Raw genomic sequence first — 20,921 nt, 5'->3', positions numbered from 1 at the left:
GTATTATGGCTTTACCTATATCTTCCACAATTGGAGTGAGTATTTCAAATGGAAGATACCCAATTGTCTATGCTATTTGTAACTTATTCACCCTCTGTGGAAGACTTTAGCAAAATCTTCCACAGGGGAGTGTGGATTTTAAATGGAATAGCCAATTATTTTGGATTTAGGGAGCGATCGTTATTTATGGCAGGGGGGGGAATGGGTAAATTTAGGGGGAACACAAAATTTTTTGTGGTCTTGACTCTTGAGGGGGAACCTAAAATTTTAGTTGAACCAGGAAGGGGATTGTTAAATTTTAAATGGAGAAAATTGGGAAAACAAGGGAACGCGAAAATTTTGAGCGGACGCGAGGGGGGAACGCGAAATTTTTTTGCCGATATTTTTGCCAAAACACCCATTCCCCCCTGCCGTAAATAACGATCGGTCCCTTATAATTGTTGAGTCTAGATCATTTTTTACTTACACTCTCAAACTGCTGGTTACAAATTCTTTGTTTAAAACATAATACACAACATAGGATACAATATCTAACATTTTTAACATATTAACAACCGTTGGTTAAATTTTGCCACAGTTGGTTAAAATTTAACCAAAATTGGGTGAAATTATTTTAACCATCCACTGTGTTGTTAACCAACAATATATAGTTAGAAAGGCATAATTATTCTAACAAATTTAGTTGAAATGTGTCCAACTTTGCCTTGTAACAGATAACATCTGTGACGCAGATAACATAATTATCAGATCAGTTTAAAAATCTTGTATTACGAGTTGAATAACAACAGGTATAATACAGCATTGATATAAACATCTCAAAAAAAGAAACTAACCCCCTTAAATAATGGCCATTATTCAAATAGGGGCTATTGTATTACAAATCTGTAAAATGCGTTGGAAGCAGAATATATTGCTGCGCATTATGACACCTCATTTGATACGATAGCCCAGAAAACAATTAAACACCGGTCAATTTAATGTAAGTGATTTAATTTAAGTGAGATTTGAAAGTTGCACTTACATAAATTTTTTATAATACAAAAACACTCAGATATCATTACACAGACTTCCTTCCATTACACTGAATACAAAATCAATACAATTTACTGCAACTTTCAAATCTTGGGATACATTGATTTAAATGTACGCTGTGACGTTCCATATTTAATCAATTGCTGCAAATGAGGTATCCAAATGTGCAGAAATAAATTCTGCTTCCAACGCATTTTACAGATTTGTCATACAATCACCCGTTTTGGAATAATGGTCATTATTTAAGGGAGGTTAGTTACTTTTTTTGAGATGATTAATAGCATATTGTACATTATAATATATTAATAAAGATAATGACACATTCTCAAAATTACAACAATATCACACAAAGGGGCTTTTTACAGCAGGCCTATACTTAAACCTATTATTCCTATTAGTCATACAGATGATATCGGAATTAAAGCTTAAAGCCACAATGTACGATTTCCATCAAATTTTAGTTTAAGGGCTCTGGTAAGAGCGTTTGGACAGTATTATTTGTGGGGACACGAGAGCACATCAGACATATCGAATTGCATTCTGAATACGAAGAATGTCCTTCTGATATCAATTCAAAATGTGTACCTTCAATACGAACGTCAACATTTTTAAAGGATCATCGGATTTTCCTCCCAGCTACACACTTTAAGTACATAATTATCATTAAATTAATTATATTAAATTATATATTAATTAAATTAAATTATATCGCGAATTTAAAAAAAAAAATCTAAATTATTTGATATCAGAAGAACACCCCTCGTATTCAGCATGCAATTCGATTATGTTTGCTGTGCTCTCATGGCCCAGAAAAAATACTGTGCAAACGTTACTACCGAGCCCTTAAGGGATGTAGCGTCAGTTGGTGGGGATTTAACGTCATCATACGTTTGATGCATACTTTTGAAGTGTATCCATACCTTCAAAGTTTCATTCATGGATTTACCAATTCTGAGTACAAAACCCCTATTTTTTCCAATAAGCAAGGTTCCAAAGATTTCACTGGGTTTCATTTATTTGTTTTTACCGCGCTCGCTGTCGTTGCTACATCGGTAAATAGATGATAAAAAGGGTATTGCTTCTTGGGTACGTTTGGGACCTTAAGGAGGATACGTCGCACTCCTCCTCAAATCTTATGAACCAACTTGCTCTCCAATCCAGTGGTGCATTTTATTTAAAGATGGGCGGTCCGATTATTTCTTTTTCATTATGGTGATATCTAATCATATATACAGTTATTGAAAGCTAAACGTCCTGTTCCAAAGACGGTGTACTCTCATGATTAGGACACACTCTCCCATAAAGAAATTATTTCCTTTTAGGAGGTTCCCAGTAAACACACAACGTTTTGCAGAAAAGGTTTAAATGTCGGGTTATATAAAGGATACATTGTAGAAAAACGTTTTAATAACATTCATAAAACATTTTTGAAAACGTAATGCATGCAATCTAACAAAATGTTATTTAACTGTTGATAAAATAGTTTGTAAAGATGTTTGCCCAAAATATTTTACAATTTCGTTTTAAAAACGTATTCGTGATCTTTATATAACCCGACATATAAATGTAACCAAAACGTTTTGAATAAATGTTTCGAGAACATTTTTGTGTTTTCTGGGGTGTGACCCAACAGTTAGGGTACACGCCCTTGGTGCATGAGGTCCCGGGTTCAATTCCCGCCGGTGGTAACTTCTAATGTCATACTCAAAATGTTCTGTATTTCAAATCCTACGTATTGTATTCCCGAATGGCTGAAAAGTGGCTCGGCAAAGGCGAATATTGCTCGATGTATGGAGTCAACTACGTTATACTCTCACCTGTAAGAATGACAAAAACGAATGGAAAGTGTAATGGCCCCAGGCAGTAAAAAGGTAAAATTTCGGCTTTTTCCTTTTTCCTTTATTCCAAAGAAATTAAGGCAAAAGTGTGTCTTTTGTGATTTTGTCCAAAATTTGTGTTTAAACTTAGATTCCTTTCCATAAATGAATATATTATCTTCCATGAATAATTTAGAAGTTGCAGTACTTTTAATAAATGTATTTATGTGAGTGCACAGTCCTCATAGATGGTGAATGCAGAAATATATCCTTAAGTCGATTTTGGCCCCTTTTTTGCTGAAGAATATCTTTTGTTCTAAAACACTGTTTGAAGTGAAATGAACTTTACTTGTTTGTTTCTCTTTACGGTACAGCGTTACCTCTTAGGTTTCACGATTTTTCCTAAAATTATTCGCCAGAAGTTATTGAAAGAAGTTTTTGGGACAACCTGTAATATTATACCTTTTATTTGTTGAAATAGGGCTGCAAATGAATATAAAACAAAATGCTATTAGTCAATGGATTGCTAATAAAGTCTCTATTGCTATTTGAAGTCAATGTATCGGCAGTTAACAGGCACGTGTTATTCTCAAAACTCTAGTTAACTCTTATTCACAATTAACATTTGGTTTTCACCAAATTAGAACATTAAAAATTAGAAATTAAATACGGTACCCTATATATCTCCAAGATCATAGTTGCCCATGTTAGCTTGGTCAGACCACGCTGCATGCGTAGCGCCATCCATCTCAGATGCCACTGCGTTATCTGCGAGAAGTGCATGTCGACTTCCTCCAATTCGTGACAGACATTCCGGACATTTGCCTTCTTCCATCGCTCCTCCACACTCCGTTATGACGTAAATATGTCCATTTGGACATTTATACCAATGTCCTTTAGATAAGCCAAAAGCATGAACTATCATACGACGTTCTGTATCGCTTATACCTAGCCCACCACAAACCTCCGACACTGTTTCAGAAGTCCTTTAGCTCTATCGCGTTTCTCTGCGGTTAGGGCGGTTCCATCCATTAGAAACGCGAGGTCATCTACGTAGCTCTCCACTTTCGTCTTCTTGTCATCACCAAGGTTCGGAAGCATCCGTTTTATTTTACAAAGCTGCCAACTTAGTTCCAGCCGATCTAGTTCGCAAGAGATCTCGTCTATTTCTTGCTCACTGCCTCGCATTGGTTGCTTGTTGTTCAGTAGACGATCCATGACAAGTTCAAGTTGCCTTTTGATATCACGGGAATCGTTAGCATGATCAGATTGATCATTCATGCTAAATCTTAATCGATGAGCCGATTTGTACAAACTTAGCTCATTCCGAAAGCTTACCAACTCTTGTAAACTGACCATTTTTCAACTCGTTGGCGCAGTTTCTTTGTAAGATTGTAATCAATCACACGATCGTTGTCTAGATGTAAAATTTCTAGATTTAAAAGCTCTTCCAGGGCCTTTTCCTTATGCTCACGTCTATCTTGCACGTCACCTTGTACTTTGCGTTTCACTTTCTCAATATCGGCCAGAATTTTCTTGATAATGCTGCCATACCTCAAGCTACGTCTGATTGGGGTTTTGCATTTAGGACATGTCTTCATCTGAATGCTGACAGATGTCCCTTCATCAGCCATGTTCATCCAGTGATCTAAGCCCTGTACTTCAATCAGATGCTTACAATCTTCCAGCTCTATAAACTTGGCATCGCTATCTTCTTCAGATCCAAAGAATACCTCTGTGACTTCTTCTCGATTGCAGATTCGGCAGCTTTTAGGGCACGGTTCGCCGCATATCCCAATACAAGGGTGTGATGGTCCTTGATTCCTACCATGACTACATTTCTTTTGGCATGGTTCGTTGCACACTTCACGATCGCACGGATCTCCACAAAGTTTAGAGCACTTTGCATGCTTACAAATCCAGCCACACGGCTCCTTACATGGTACACATAGTTCCCCACATCTCTTTTTGCATTTACTATGCTTACAACAATTTTCACATGGACGTTTGCATGGCGGACATGTTAGGGTGCAAAACTCTTGACACGGATGACCACAGACAAGAGTACGGTCACATCTTTTCCTACACGGCTTGTGTAGCCTTCCTTGCAAGCAGCCACCACACGTCCCAGTACACGGATGCTCACACCGGAGTATTGCGTCACAGGGGACTGTGCAAGCGTCTAACGGAGTTGAACACGGCAATGTTGCAGAATGACCACAGGGCAGATCTCTTTTTACCAACTCCTTGCAAGAAGTCTGCTTACACGGTTCTCCGCAAAGTCCTTTGCATGGATGCCCACAAGTAAGAGTCTTGCTGCACTTTGATTCGCAGTCAACAAATTGTGGATTACTGTAGCAATAGATTCTTTGACTGTGACCGCATGAAGGCAATACTTTGTCGACTTTCACCATACAAGTCCGTGGACACTGTTCGTAACACATCTTTCGACATGCATGTTCCAGCTTACATATCGTCTTCGCGCAAGGCTTCTTGCATTGATATTTACGGTGTTTAGGATCATATGGATGACAGGGCATGTCACAAACATGTCCGCATTCCAGCCGAAAATCACACGGTTGTCTGCAGCCACCTTCAGGGACATGTTTGAAGTCCTTCTCACAAGACACGTCGGTTTTCATATCAGAATGTCTTTCACAAGCTAGTGTCAGTGCTGTACCGAGCATATTCTGTGATTTCATGGTAGTTGTAATCTTCCTCCAGAGCTCACTCTGTCGACTTAGCTGTTCGAAATTTCCAATACAGTACAATCCTTTCTTGGCTCGACTGAGTGCCACACAGACGCGGTTTGCTATCTTTAAGAATCCAATATTGCCTTCATCATTGCTGCGAACTAGAGACAGTAGTATGATATCGTTCTCTTCCCCTTGGTAATTATCGACAACGCATACTCTTACAGCTCCCAAAATGCTTTTATCGGTACCATCCTTTTAATGAGTTGCTTGAAGTTGAGCAGTTGTCCTGTGTATGTGGTCAGTATTGTGATCCTGGAAGGCTCGATGTCCTGCTGCATCAGGTACCTGCACAAAGCCACCAAGAAACGTGCTTCATGCATGTTGGAACGGCTTCGAGTGTCATTATCTGCACTCTCTTGATGTGAGTGGTCTATGAAGAAGACATTGCTGCAAACACCTCGGACTTTGTCCAGCTGTAGCACAGACTCATGATCTTGAAGATCGGCGTAGAAGTGTTTCTTCATGAGCTGGGATATAGTAGGTCGCATACGATGTTGCAGAGCAAGGCGTTGGCAAGGTAAGTTATTTTTCACCATCCTTTCAAAGAGGGAGATGTCAAGGTTGTAGTCCTTTGCAAGGCGATATACAGTCGGATTAGGTCGGAGTTGCTGGTGGTCTCCGATAAGAATTAACTGCTTGCAGTGCTTACTTAAAGTTGTCACGATATGAGATTCCAAAATCTCTGCAGCCTCTTCAATGATGACGATCTTTGGCTTCACACGTTGAAGTAGAGCTCGGCTTTTGGCAGCTCTTGTGGTAGTCATGCCAATAACATCTGCATTTGATAAGATTTGATAGTCCTCTTCATCCATCACTTCTTTCCGAGCGGTAATAATATCATTGTATTCATCAATTTTGTCCTGGATCTCACCAAATACTTGCTGGCGGTAACGAGATACCCAATACCGGTATAAATTCCACCTTTGATCCAACTGAAGATCTAGTATGTCATATTCCAATCGGGTGGCTTGAACAGAGGACATTCTCTCAGAGCTTTCCACAAATGTTTGAATGCGATTGGCGATGCGATTGGCTAATCTTCTGGTTGTGGGATCTTCATCTGATTCACGATGTTTTCTTCTGAATTCCCGGATGTCGAATACCAGCATGGAACCCGGGGATTCGTGTATAGAGTTTGACGGTCCTGGTACCTCTGTTTCGTAATCATCATCAATGTCATCGAACCTATCATCCCTTGTAACTCCATAGAATTCCCCACTATCAAGCAACTTACCATCCTCCAAATCTTCTTCCGTCGTTTCCGTTTCAAACGGCAACAGCTCATCTTCACTTGCATAGTGATGGAAATCATTGTCAAGACGTAACCAATGAAGAATATCATATTGTATATGTCTAGTAGGAAGTCTATGGCGCTGATCACGGGTCATGTATTGCTCCAAAAGAGAACCATTCAATACACCTTCATAGGTTTTATGGAGCTTTCCAAGTATGTGTTCAATTTCACGCCGTACTCTGGAAGCTTCCTGTCTGTGGAAAAACGAACAGCTTTTCAACGAGCGATCTTCGATGCGCCTTTTCAACCGAATCCTAATCCGACACTGGTTCAAGTTATATCTGTCTAGTTGTTCACTTCTGCTTCGTCCACCGACCCTGACCACGTTCTTGTTGAAGCATAATACTCCCTCTAAGAATTGATCTAGAGCGTGATTGGTGTAACATACTACCAAAATCGGACCTGCTTTTGATACGTCTATCAAATCATCCTCTTCATCGTCTATTTCCCCTTCTTCATGTTCCCTCACTTCCTTTTCCCATTTGGTTCGGTTTTTAAGAATTACTTGCATGATTTTCAAACCAACGTGCGTTTTGACCGTACCCGGTGGTCCTTGAATCACACTAAAGCTACTCGTCAGGGCAGTGTATACCGCTTGAAGTTGGGATTGATCCAGTTGAATACTACCTGGAGAGGGCCAGTCCTGTCGATCAAGCAAACGGATAGATTTTGCTCTTTGAGAGTCATCATGAGAGTCATCATTCAGGAGAGCCCTAAGATCGAATGTCATATCAGGGTTGTTGATGAGGTACTGTGGAGGCTCCACTTGCGGTGATATCTTCAGTATGTGTTTCTGAAATGGAAGCGAGTCGTTTGTTATTTCTGTCAGACCTTCCAGGACGTGTCTGTAGGCTTCAAAAAACGCAACGGATTCCACCATGGTAAATTCATGGTTCGTGTTAAGCAGATGTCTCACGTCATCTTTGAAGTCTACGTCAAGCTTTCCTTCCACAAGCTGTTTTGGATCCCGATTTGCTACGGTTCCAAATATTGCGGTTTGAAAATTATCAGTTGATAGACACAGCAATGACCCATAGAGAAGACGTTTGCTAACAAACCAGCGAATCTTTCTCATGGAGCTACAGTCAAATTGGATCTTGTAGACAATGCCTGTACTCGCGCAAACAGGATATAGGATGCGTACTTTATTGTAAACTCGGATATCGTTGATCTTTCTGCTATGTGTAACACCGGCTTGATACTGTGCGACCCCCTCGCGTAGTGGAGCCACAAAATCCTCACGCATAAGTCGGAATTGCACATCAAGATAATGCTGGAGATCTCGGTACTTCCCATTCACGACATTCCGTCGTAAATACGGTTGTTGGGTTTGAGTAAGCTCTTCTAATGTCGGAAATATAGGGCATTCTCTAAAGTCGTTTGGAGGTTGGATAGCCGAAGCATACCCAAGGCGTTCTAGACGTTTCTGTTCTTCTTCAGGAGCGTCGACGAAGGTGGAATGGTGTTTTTGGAGCTCTTCGATCTCATCAAGTATTTTTTGATGCTCAAACTCTTTGTCATGTTTTGACACAGTATTACACGCATTTGTAATGAGATCCAGCAATACGCCAACCTGGTCTCGTGTGCTCGGTAAATGTTTCAGCAATGACTTGAGTAAGATGATGCAGTTACGATAGGTATCTTCTAGCGTAGAAGATGATTCATCATTCTTTATCTTCGATATATGCTGACATAGATGTTTTTTTAGAAAATCAGACGTCTTTACCACACTCAGTACATTGATTGTATTCCGCGGGGCAACATTCCGATATCCTGCACGACATGCTTTGGCCAAAACTTGAATCAAGAGGGTCATTACATCTCGCCGAATTTCCGTTTGGTTTAATGTAATTTCCAGACTTTCCTCTGCTCCAGCCATTTCATAGAGAACACTTGTATCGTCATCTTTAGACATTCTATCCAGTCGCTTGAAACCAAAAAGGGCAGCGCGTTGTTTCTCCCGCTCATTGCTTGCACGTGATTGTGAATATGAAGAACTTCGTATTCTTTTGCGCAAATCTCGTATTCTTTCGTGCAAATCTTGGGTTCGACGTTTGGATGTCTCAGGTCGGGGGCGTTTATATTTACTTCTTTCGTACGGTTCGCGGGATGATTCTCCATAATCATAGCCACCGTGTGGGCGTTTGCGATTTGGATGGGAATCGCTGGATCCCAGTCTGCTGAAGACAGTCCTTCGTGAAGCACCACTGGGTCTAGGAGTATCTCGTTCTGTATAACAAAGTAATATGCATGTGACTTACAAACATGATTGTATTGACTGCTGACCTGCACGGTGTAAGTGAATAAAAGGTAATAGGTCGGGGTTCAATTTTATAATCTAGTCAGGGCCCATAGAATAGTAGCATAATAGTGATGATAACCTTTGCAATGTTTGCACAGATGTCCCAGGTGGGGAACTGTTCATTGACAGGGGTATAATCATACGTGATCATGAAGTCTCAAAAATGCACCCTAAACAAGTATTTGCGAAGTGTGGAAATACACCCCAAACAAGTATGACAACAAAGCAATTAAAAAGGTCAGAATTTTAACTTTTATGTAATGCTGCATTCAATACTACGATTTTTTGTGCAAGGATTGCAAAGTTTACCAATTTCTTAAATTTCCTTGATTTTTTCCTATCACTAAGACCTATAACTGTTGTGACGGTTTGCATGTTTGAAGATGCAAAATTAATACTGTTCAATAACTCTTTTTCCCGGCAATCGCTTTAAACCAATTATTGAAAACGAGACCTAATGCTCTCATTCTAATTAACAATTAATTGTTAAACTTTACTTTTTTATTAGAAATATGTAAATTATGTTATCGAAAACTAGGAGGGGAAGCACCTCTTAAGGGCTCGGATAGCAACGTTTGCACAGTATTTTTCCTGGGATATGAGAGCACATCAGACTTATCGAAATGGATTCTAAACTGCCTAATACGAGGAATGTCCTTCTGATATCAAATAATCTTTTTTAAATTCACGATAAAATACAAATTTTATGACAAATTATTACAATTACAACTTTTTGTGAAAAAAAAACGTGCATCTTCAATACGAAAAGTCAAAATTTTTAAATGATAGTCGGCTTTTCCTCACAGCTACATACACTTTAAGTACATTTCATTAGATTTATAAAGTTTACTTCGACGGCTGTTTTAAAAATATCAAAAATATCAATTTGTAATAATTTGCCATAGCTTCTGTATTATATCGCAAATTTAAAAAAAATCAAAATTATTTGATATCAGAAGGACATCCCTCGTATTCAGAATGCAATCCGATATGTTTGATGTGCTCTCATGTCCCAGAAAAAAAATACTGTGCAAACTTTGCTATCCAAACCTTTAAGCGATTGTAACCTTAAAATTACTTCTGTATAAAAAACAGTCGAGTGATTTTGAATTGATTACGTTGGCGTGAGAATTGTCATCTGTCATTTATATAATTAGTTTTACATATAGTTTTCGTTCTGCATGTCTTATTTATAGGCCCATTACATAATCTTTGCTGTTTGATTTTCTTCTTTCTCTTCCTTCTTTTCTCAATTTGCTTCTAGTTTCCTCTCTCCATGTAAAAATCTTTTTGGCGTATAATGTAGCATAATTTTGTAGCAATTGCTATATGCATTTAACACTACATATCTCAGAAAACAGAACAATATAGCAAAATCTAGGAAAAGAGGGGTCAGCATTTTTTACTCATATTTTGAAGTTTCATTAGGTTCCCTAAAGTATTCATGAAAATAGTGATGAAAAATTCTCATATCCCCCCTGAGCAAGATACCAGACCCCCCTAAAACCGCCCTAAAAAATTGGCTTCTGCTAACCCCTGACAAATTTGAAAATATTGAATTTTGCACACATTTCAGATAAAATGTTTGAATATAACACAATGGTTTATCACTTTATTTTTTCTGTCATGTAATATTACATATTTTTACAATATAAAAATGCACAGCAAGCTTTAAAATTTTTTGGAATGTTCCATTTTCAGCATGAGGGGTGAGACTATATTCTTGTATTTTTAAAATGTTGAAAATTATTAATTTTCCCTAATCTTTGAGGGAAAAAATAAAAACCTTCATACCTTTTTTTTTTTTATTTTTTATTTTTTGTCATAAATTACCCCACTATTGATGTTTACAAAATGCATTCTAAATCATGGAGACTTCTTCAGTATTTTACTTACATATCCACCAATTCAGGGCACTTTTAACAATTAGTCAAATGAGGCATTTGTGTTACTTACACTTCTGCTTCCATATCACTGCAGATGGTGATGCCTTCAATTCAAAACTGCAACATTTTGTTTATCACTCCATACCACATGACTACGGTGACACAAATATGTGATATTAGCAAGGTTTGGTCCATTATTTCAAAGGGGTGTTTGTAGAAAACTGGGGTGTCATGGTTTTTGCTATATTCTGCTGTGTAAAATGGCTGATATTGAGCAGATAATAGCTGTACGGTATGCTAAATGCTCATATCTCTACAATATGATACTATTAAATTAGGAGAGTTGCATTAACTTGTCAAACTTGATAAAAATGGTTATAACAATAAGCAACAAAAGACTTTAAAAATGTTTTTTTTTTAAATATCCAGGTCTCCATGTTCAAAATGCCTTAGTTTTTAGGAACTGCATATGGTGATGACTTCAATTCAAAACTGCAACATTTTGTTCATCACTCCATACCACATGACTACGGTGTCGATGACACAAACATGTGATATTAACAAGGGTTAGTGCATTATTTCAAAGGGGTGTTTGTAGAAACCTGGGGTATCATGTTTTTTTTGCTATATTCCACTGTGTAAAATGGCTAATATTGAGCAGATAATACAATGTAGCTGTACGGTATGCTAAATGCTCATATCTCTACAATATGATGCTAATTAGGAGAGTTGCATTAACTTGGTCAAACTTGACAAATATGGTTATAACAATAAGCAACGAAAGACTTTAAAAATTTAAAATGGTTTTCGCCATATTTCACTATATATGCCCTTGTAACTGTGACTAAGTATTATGACTGATTTGGAATTCAGATGCACTGTGTTCAGCTTTTTTCAAAATATTTATATCGTGTAAATGTTCTCCATTTTAGTTTCTAGGATGACACCCATCTATAAAAATTGGAATAACTCGTATGTCAAAATATATTTGATTGTCATATTAAGCATTAAAAAGGAGACACAAACAATGGCGGCAACCGTTTTTAGGGAGAAGCAACTGGGGAAAGAGTTCTGACTGGGGGCATTTGTTGAGGATAGCACCCCGTGATGCAACACTGAAAACAAATCATATTTTAATTACAAATGTACATTAAAGATTAAAAGCCCATATCTTAAAAACATCTAAATTCTAGCATTTCAAAAAAGTAGTCCACTTCTGGCATGTGTACCTCGTTAACTAAAATATCCTCCATGACTTGTATTTCTTTATTTAATTTGTCTGGAATTAAGGGCGTTTTGTATGTGACCTGAGAGCACATCAGACATATCGAATTGCATTCTGAATATGAGGAATGTCCTTCCGATATCAAATAATTTAGATTTTTGATATTTACAATATAATACACATTTGATGGCAAATTATTAAAATTTGATATTTAACAGTCCTCGGAGTAAACTTTATAAATCTAACGATAATATGTACTTCAAGTGTAGTCCTATGTAGCTGGGATGAAAAGCCGACGATCAATTGAAAATTTTGGCCTTTCATATATATGTAGATATTAAATATACATTTTTTCCCAAAAAGACCAAAATATTTTTGGTGTATTTGAAAAAAAAAATTATATCACACATTTCAAAAAATCAAACTTATTTGATATCAGAAGGCCGTCATGTGCTCTCAAGTCCCACAAGGAAATATGTAAAAATATCGCTATCCGAGCCCTTAAACTAGTTTACCTGTGAAAATTAAAAAATATATGGAGGTTTTTATTTTTGCATCAAAATATGTTTAACAAACCACATTATTCACTTTTTCTCGAAAGGTGAAAAGTAGGAAAACACACTCCCCAAAATGGAACAAACCAATCGGATTGTTAACTTTCTCTCTTATATTCGTTAAGAGTAATAATTACTCTTTAACTTAACTTATTTAACTTAACGCATGCAGATTATATTTTTGATTGAGAAGGGTTTTCTATATCTTTGTTCATCGTGAAAATACCAATTTTCTACCTTTGTTGATGTTATTGGACCATTATAAGCTCTCTTTCTTGAGTGACACCTCTGTATTATAATGAATTAACCCACACATCAAAATACCGTTGAATGTCATATTAGACAACCTAAAGGAGAAACAAATTATTCTGTATTAAAACCAAAATCAAGACTTCAAATAACCATTTAAATTCAATATATTTACAACATCTGCATTCTAGCATTAGGAAAAAGTAGTCCACTTTCGGAGCTTGGATCCGATAAACTGAAATACTCTCCATGATTTTTTTTTTTATTTAATTAGTCTGGAATAAAACTAGTTTACCTGCGAAAGTAAAAGATATTAAAAGATATGAAGGTTTTTATTTTTTGCGTCAAAAAATGGGTAAAAACGCATTTTTCACTTTTTCTCAAAAAGTGAAAAATAAGAAAACACCCCTCCTAAAATGGAACAACCCAATTAGATTTTTTACTTTTTCTTTCATATCCGTTAAGATTAATATGTCAACTTAATACCTGCAGAGTATATTTTTGATTGTAAATGGTTTTCTATAGTTTTCACTTTTTTTTTTCAAAAAGTGAAAAATAGGAAAACACCCCTCCTAAAAATGGAACAAACCAATTAGATTTTTTACGGTTTCTTTCATATCTGTTAAGGGTAATGCATCAACTTACAGAGTAAATTTCTTTTATTTATGTTATTGGCCCATTATAAGCAAACTTGAGATGTTATAGAGTGATACATCTGTATAATAATGGAATATCCCAGGCTTCAAAATACCTTTGATTGTCATCTTAGACATTATAAAGGAGAAACGATTTCTTCTTATTAAAAATACACAATCAAGACTTCAAAAAACCGATTAAACTCAATATCTTTACAATATCTGCATGCTAGAATATTGAAAAAGTAGTCCACTTCCGGGGCTTCTATCTCATAAACTGAAATACTCTCCATGATTTTTATTTCTTTATTTAATTAGTCTTGCATTAAACTAGTTTGCATGTGAAAAAAATAAAAAAAATTAAAAGGTATGAAGTTTTTTATTTTTTTCGTTAAAAAGTGGGTAAAAAACTCATTTTTCACTTTTTCTCAAAAAGTGAAAAATAGAAAAAACACCCCTCCTAAAAAATGGAACAACCCAATTAGATTTTTTACTTTTTCTTTCATATCCGTTAAGATTAACATGTCAACTTAATACCTGCAGAGTATATTTTTGATTGTGAATGTTTTTCTATGTATTTGATCATCTTGAAAATACCCATTTTCTAGCTTTTTTGTTGTTGGAAAGGGGAGGCAGGGGGGTCATTTTAGGGGGGTCTTGTATCTCGTACCAGAGGGGTCGTGAAATTTTTTCATTGTCACCAGTGTGCATAACTTGGGACACTTGCTCAAACATCAAAGCATGAAAGAAATCTGCCTACCCTCGTTTTCCTCGGTCTGTCTGCTTCTACCAGACATACATTCCTTAAAAGGGCTGTGGTATGAACGTTTGGACAGTATTTATTTTAGGACATTAGAGCACATCAGACATATCGAATTGCATTCTGAATACGAAGAATGTCATTCTGATATTAAGGGCTGGGGTATGAACGTTTGGACAGTATTTATTTTGGGACATTAGAGCACATCAGACATATCGAATTGCATTCTGAATACGAAGAATATCATTCTGATATCAAATAATTTTGATTTTTGAAATTGCAATTTAATACACATTTTATGGCAAATCATTAAAATTGATATTTTTGATATTTAACAGTACTTGAAGTAAACTTTATAAATCTGATGATTTATACTTAAAGTGTATGTAGGTGGGATGAAAAGCCGACGATCAATTGAAAATTTTGACCTTTCGTATAGAAGATATGGATTTTTTTCCCCAAAACACCAAAAAAAATTAGGTCTTTTTGGGAAAAAAATCCATATCTTCAATATGAAAGGTAAAGATTTTCAATTGACCGTCGGCTTTTTCCTCCCTGCTACATACACTTTAAGAATATATCATTAGATTTATATAATTTACTTCGAGGACTGTTATATATCAAAAAATTTTATAATTTGTCATAAAATTTGTATTATATTATGATTTTCAAAAATGAAAATTATTTGATATCAGAAAGACATGCTTCGTATTCAGAATGCAATTCGATAGGTCTGAGGTGCTCTCATGTCCCACAAAAAATACTGTCGAAAAGCAATAAACGCTCATTTTAGATCCCTTAAATAATTTTGATTTTTTGAAATTCGCAATTTAATACACATTTTATGGCAAATCATTAAAAATTGATATATCAAAATTTGAAAAATATAACATTTTTATAATTTGTCATAAAATTTGTATTATATTGTGATTTAAAAAAAATGAAAATTATTTGATATCAGAAAGACATGCTTCGTATTCAGAATGCAATTTGATAGGTCTGAGGTGCTCTCATGTCCCACAAAAAATACTGTCGAAACGCAATAAACGCTCATTTTGGATCCCTTAACCTTGCAAATAAACTTAGCAACGACACCCACAACAGTTTCGAATACATGACCTTCGTGTCCCTCCCGATCTATTTATGGTTTTTGCGCCTCAGACAGAAAAGAGTCCAACACCAACCATGTATACACGTCAAAGTGCGTGATTTTGGGGAAAAATGCGTATCTTTAATACGAAAGGTCAACATTTTATACATTTATAAATCCTTAACAGTTCGGATGAAAATTTTAGGACTTTTGGGGAAGAAAATGTACGGTAGGATATATCTTCTTGACTTCTTCTTATCTTCAATACGAAAGGCCCAAATTTTCGAATGATGGACGGCTTTTTTTCTACACTTTAAGCACATAGGCCCTATCATTAGATTTATAATGTTTACTATGAAGACTGTTAAATGTCAAAAATATCAAAATATAAATTTTTAAAAATTTGCCTTTTTTTTTTTTTTTTATATCAGAAGGACATTCCTCGTATTCAGAATGCAATTTGGTGTGTCTGATATGGGCTCTCAGCAGGTCCCACAAAATACTGTGCAAACGTTGCTATGAGATTCCTTTAAAAAGTGAATCATCTATCTATCTATACTAATAAAATAATAAGCGGTCTCTATCTGTCTGTCCGGCTATGCGTTCCGCCGCGCTTCGACGCATCGATGCGATATTTTGGATATGGATAGGTAACAGGAAAAGCATGTTGACCGGGTGGGTTTAAAGGTCATCGGAGGTCAAAGGTCAAAATTTCAAACTTTGTCCGATCGGGCCCAAACTTGGTAGGTGGGGTCCTTGATACGAGGGGAATATATGCCCAAAATAAAATCGAGGTCAACCGAGGTCAAAGGTCATTACGGAGGGGTCAAATTTCAAACTTTGGCCGATCGGGCTCAAACTTGGTGGGTGGGATCCTTGATACGAGGGGAATATATGCCCAAAATAAAATCGAGGTCAACCGAGGTCAAAGGTCATTACGGAGGGTCAAATAGCAAACTTTGTCCGATTGGGCTCAAACTTGGTGGATGGAATCCTTCATATGAGAGAAGCATGAAAAACATTATATGGAGGTCATCCGAGGTCAAAGGTCAAAGGTCATGGATTTCAAACTTTGTCCTACCGGGCTCAAACTTGGTGGGTGGAATCCTTGATATGAGGGAATATATGTGCGAAACAAAATTGAGGTCAACAGAGGTCAAAGGTCATCTAGGGGCTAAATTTAAACTTTGCCCTATTGTGCTTAGACTTGATATGAGGGAGCATGAAAAATTACATCGAGATCATCCGAGTTCAAAGGTCATCTGGGGTCAAAAAGTGTGTCTATCATGCAGATGGTGCCCTAATAGCTACAGGGCCATTACAGCTGCAGGTGCACTATCTATCTATACTAATAAAATAATAAGCGGTCTCTGTCTATCTGTCTGTCTATCTGTGTATCTATCTATCTGTCTGTCTGTCCGGCTATGCGTTTCGCCGCACTTCAACGCATCGTGCTGAAATTTTGGATATAGGTAGGTATTGGGAAAAGCATGTTGGCCATGTGGTTTTGAGGGTCATCGGAGGTCAAGGTCAAAGGTCAAAATTTCAAACTTTGTCCGATCGGGCCCAAATTTGGTGGGTGGAATCCTTGATAGGAGGGGAATATAATGCGCAAAATAAAATCGAGGTCAACCGAGGTCAAAGGTCATTACGGAGGGGTCAAATTTCAAACTTTGTCCGATCGGGCTCAAACTTGGTGGGTCGAAACCTTCGTATGAGGGGAGCATGAAAAACATTATATGGAGGTCATCCGAGGTCAAAGGTCATGGATTTCAAACTTTGTCCTATCGGGCTCAAAATTGGTGGGTGGAATCCTTGATGCGAGGGGAATATATGCGCAAAATAAAATTGAGGTCAACCGAGGTCAACGGTCATGTAGGGGCTAAATTTAAACTTTGCCCTATTGGCCTTAAACTTGATAGGTGGAATCCTTTGTATGAGGGGGGCATGAAAAAAATTACACCAAGGTCATCTGGGGTCAAACAGAAATGCTATCATGCCAGTGCTCTCACAGCATCAGGGCTCTCACAGCTGCAGGTGCACTAGTACTAATAAAATAATAAGCGGTCTCTGTCTATCTCTCTGTCTGTCCGGCTATGCGTTTCGCCGTGCTTCGACGCATCGCGCTGAAATTTCGCATATAGATAGGTATCGGGAAAAGCATGTTGGCCATGTGGTTTTGAAGGTCATCGGAGGTCAAGGTCAAAGGTCAAAATTTCAAACTTTGTCCGATCGGGCCCAAACTTGGTGGGTGGAATCCTTGATAGCAGGGGAATATAATGCGCGAAATAAAGTCGAGGTCAACAGAGGTCAAAGGTCATTACGGAGGGGTAAAATTTCAAACTTTGTCCGATCGGGCTCAAACTTGGTGGGTCGAAACCTTCGTATGAGGGGAGCATGAAAAACATTATATGGAGGTCATCCGAGGTCAAAGGTCAAAGGTCATGGATTTCAAACTTCGTCCTATCGGGTTCAAACGTGGTGGGTGCAATCCTTGATACGAGGGGAATATATGCGCAAAACAAAATTGAGGTCAACCGAGGTCAAAGGTCATGTAGGGGCTAAATTTAAACTTTGCCCTATTGGGCTTAAACTTGATAGGTCAAAGGTCATCTGGGGTCAAACAGTATCGCTATCATGCCAGTGCTCTCACAGCATCTGGGCTCTCACAGCCGCAGGTGCACTAGTACTAATAAAATAATGAGCTCTGTCTGTCTGTCTATCCGGCTATGCGTTTCGCCTTGGCTTCGACGCATCGTTCGATATTTCGGATATAGATAGGTATCGGGCATTCCACGTTTATGGGGTAGTTTTAAAGGTCATCGGAGGTCAAGGTCAAAGGTCAAAATTTCAAACTTTGTCCGATCGGGCCCAAACTTGGTGTGGTGGGTGGAATCTTTGATACGAGGCGAATATATGCCCAAAATAAAATCGAGGTCAACAGAGGTCAAAGGTCATTACGGAGGGGTCAAATTTCAAACTTTGTCCGATCGGGCTCAAATTTGGTGGGTGGAATCCCTGATACGAGGGGAATATATGCCCGAAATAAAATTGAGGTCAAGCGAGGTCAAATGTCATTACGGAGAGGTCAAATTTCAAACGTTGTCCGATCGGGCTCAAACTTGGTGGGTGGCATCCTTGATACGAGGGGAATACATGCCAGAGATACAATTGAGGTCAACCGAGGTCAAAGGTCATTACGGAGGGGTCAAATTTCCAACTTTGTCCGATCGGGCCCAAACTTGGTGGGTGGAATCCTTGATACGAGGGAAATACATGCCCGAAATAAAACTGAGGTAAACCGAGGTCAAAGGTCATCACAGAGGGTTCAAATTTCAATTGTCCGATCGGGGTCAAACTTGGTGAGTGTAATCCTTTATATGAGGGGAATACGTAAAACTTCAAATCGAGGTCATCCAAGGTCAAAGGTCATCCAGGAGCTACATTTTAAACATCGTCTGATTTGGCTTAAACTTGGTGAAAGTAATTCTCCATATCACGGGAGCACTATCACGGCTACAGGTGCTCTTACAGCTACAGGTAGGCCTACACTAGTTTCATAAATAAATTAGGCCTATATTTCTATAAGTATAAAGTGACCATTCTACTTACGATCCCTTCTTCTTGACATCATCAACTCCGGGCAAAAAATCCAGGCAAATGAAACTAAAAACAAGTAAACTACATGTATTATATATTATGTACAATTCGTTGATATGCGCAAATTACAGTTGTTCCCAGCCGAAGCGGAAGTACACTGGAATATAGCAGTTCGTGCTGGCTGTTGATTTTTATAGAATATTGCGTCAGCACGGAAGTTGCGTGAGCACGGGATTTACGCAGGGATCTACTGTGTAGGCCCTACGTAGGGTGTCCCAAAACAAACAGAACCTTCATTGCGCCCTCTTTTTCACCTATTCAGAATTTTATTTTGGTATACTCGTTAGCTTATAAACAAAAACAATTATTTGAGATAATCAGCATGACCAGTGCTAAAATTAAGTTTTGATTATTTCTGTTTAAAATAATGATAAATTTACCTAAGTCTGGAACATTTCTTGTTTGTTATAAAACAATGAATGAGGAGGGACTCATATCATCCCACTCAATATGAGTCCCTCCTCCCAGCTACATGTACACTTTAAGTACATATCATTAGATTCGTAAATTTTACTTCAAAAATTAAAAAAATATATCAATTTTTAATAATTTGCCATAGGCCTAAAATGTGTATTATATCACCAATTTCAGAAAGTCAAAATTATTTGATAGGCCTATCAGAAGGACTCTTATTCATAATGCAATTCGATCTGTCTGATGTGCTCTCATGTCCCACAACTGAAAATAACGTGCAAAGGTTGTTATCCGATCCCTTAAATAGATTAACATGTGGGGTCATCTACTCTCCCTCCTCTCTCATCTAATTTCCTTCCCTCCCTCCCCTCCAAAACGTCTCATGCGGCTGTCCTCCTTAATTGGCCTGAATTACTTGACCCACCCTTTCGACATGTCAAAATAATGCTTGCCCCCTCCCCAGTGGCGGCGCCACGGGGGACATGGGGGGAATTTCCCCCAGTCAGAACTCTTTCCCCTGTTTAGCCTATAGTTTACTGCTGCTAAGAATACGCAATTGCGTTATTTGCGCCGCAATTTGCGTATTTTGGCTCCAATTGCGTTTGTTGACATTTTTGAAAAAATTCAAAAAAAAAACAAACAAAAAACAAAAACAAAAAAATTTTTTTTTGCGATTTTTAATTTTTTTTTTTTGGATTTGGAGAGTTACTGGATCTAACATCAAGTGCTACCATCATTAAAAAAAAAAAATTTAAAAAAAAAAAAATTGGAAAAAAGATACAAAAAAATTACAAGTATGTATCCAAATGGGACCAATTTGTATCTTGTGTTCACTTCAAAATCTATCTAAGATATAGACTTGTGTACAAAACCAATGCATTTTATATCTTCAATAGACTATGCAGTGAACACAAGTTACAAATCGGTCCCATTTGGATACAAACTTATAATTTTTTTGTATCTTTTTCCAATTTTAAAAATCAACCACAAATGATTGCAGTACCTCACTCTAGGTCAAGGGACTCTCTAAATCCGCAAAATATTTTTTTAAAAAAACGCAATTTTTTATTTTTTTTATTTTCTTAATTTTTTTTTTTTTTTTTTTTTTTAAATTTTTTTTAATGATGGTAGCACTTGATGTTAGGCCCAGGGACTCTCCAAATCCGCGAAAAAAAAAAAAAAAAAAAAAAAAATTAAAAATCGAAAAAATTTTTTTTTTTTTTTTTTTTTTTAGATTTTGCGTTTTT

General features: G+C 37.3%; 1 protein-coding gene across 1 annotated transcript; it reads right to left on the bottom strand.

The window, feature by feature from the left end:
* Nucleotides 1-3,696: 3,696 nt before the first annotated feature.
* Nucleotides 3,697-19,373, bottom strand: LOC140136189 (NFX1-type zinc finger-containing protein 1-like). Its single transcript, XM_072157898.1, is given in 3 exon segments — nt 3,697-5,797; nt 5,800-9,128; nt 19,213-19,373. Coding segments are annotated over 3 exon segments (4,965 nt in total). The 5' UTR covers nt 19,235-19,373; the 3' UTR covers nt 3,697-4,183.
* Nucleotides 19,374-20,921: the final 1,548 nt, after the last annotated feature.

This window comes from Amphiura filiformis, chromosome 16, assembly GCF_039555335.1.
Source record: "Amphiura filiformis chromosome 16, Afil_fr2py, whole genome shotgun sequence".
NCBI classification, from domain to species: domain Eukaryota; kingdom Metazoa; phylum Echinodermata; class Ophiuroidea; order Amphilepidida; family Amphiuridae; genus Amphiura; species Amphiura filiformis.
Note: the sequence above shows the minus strand (reverse complement) of the source record. Positions and strands in the feature narration are given on the sequence as shown.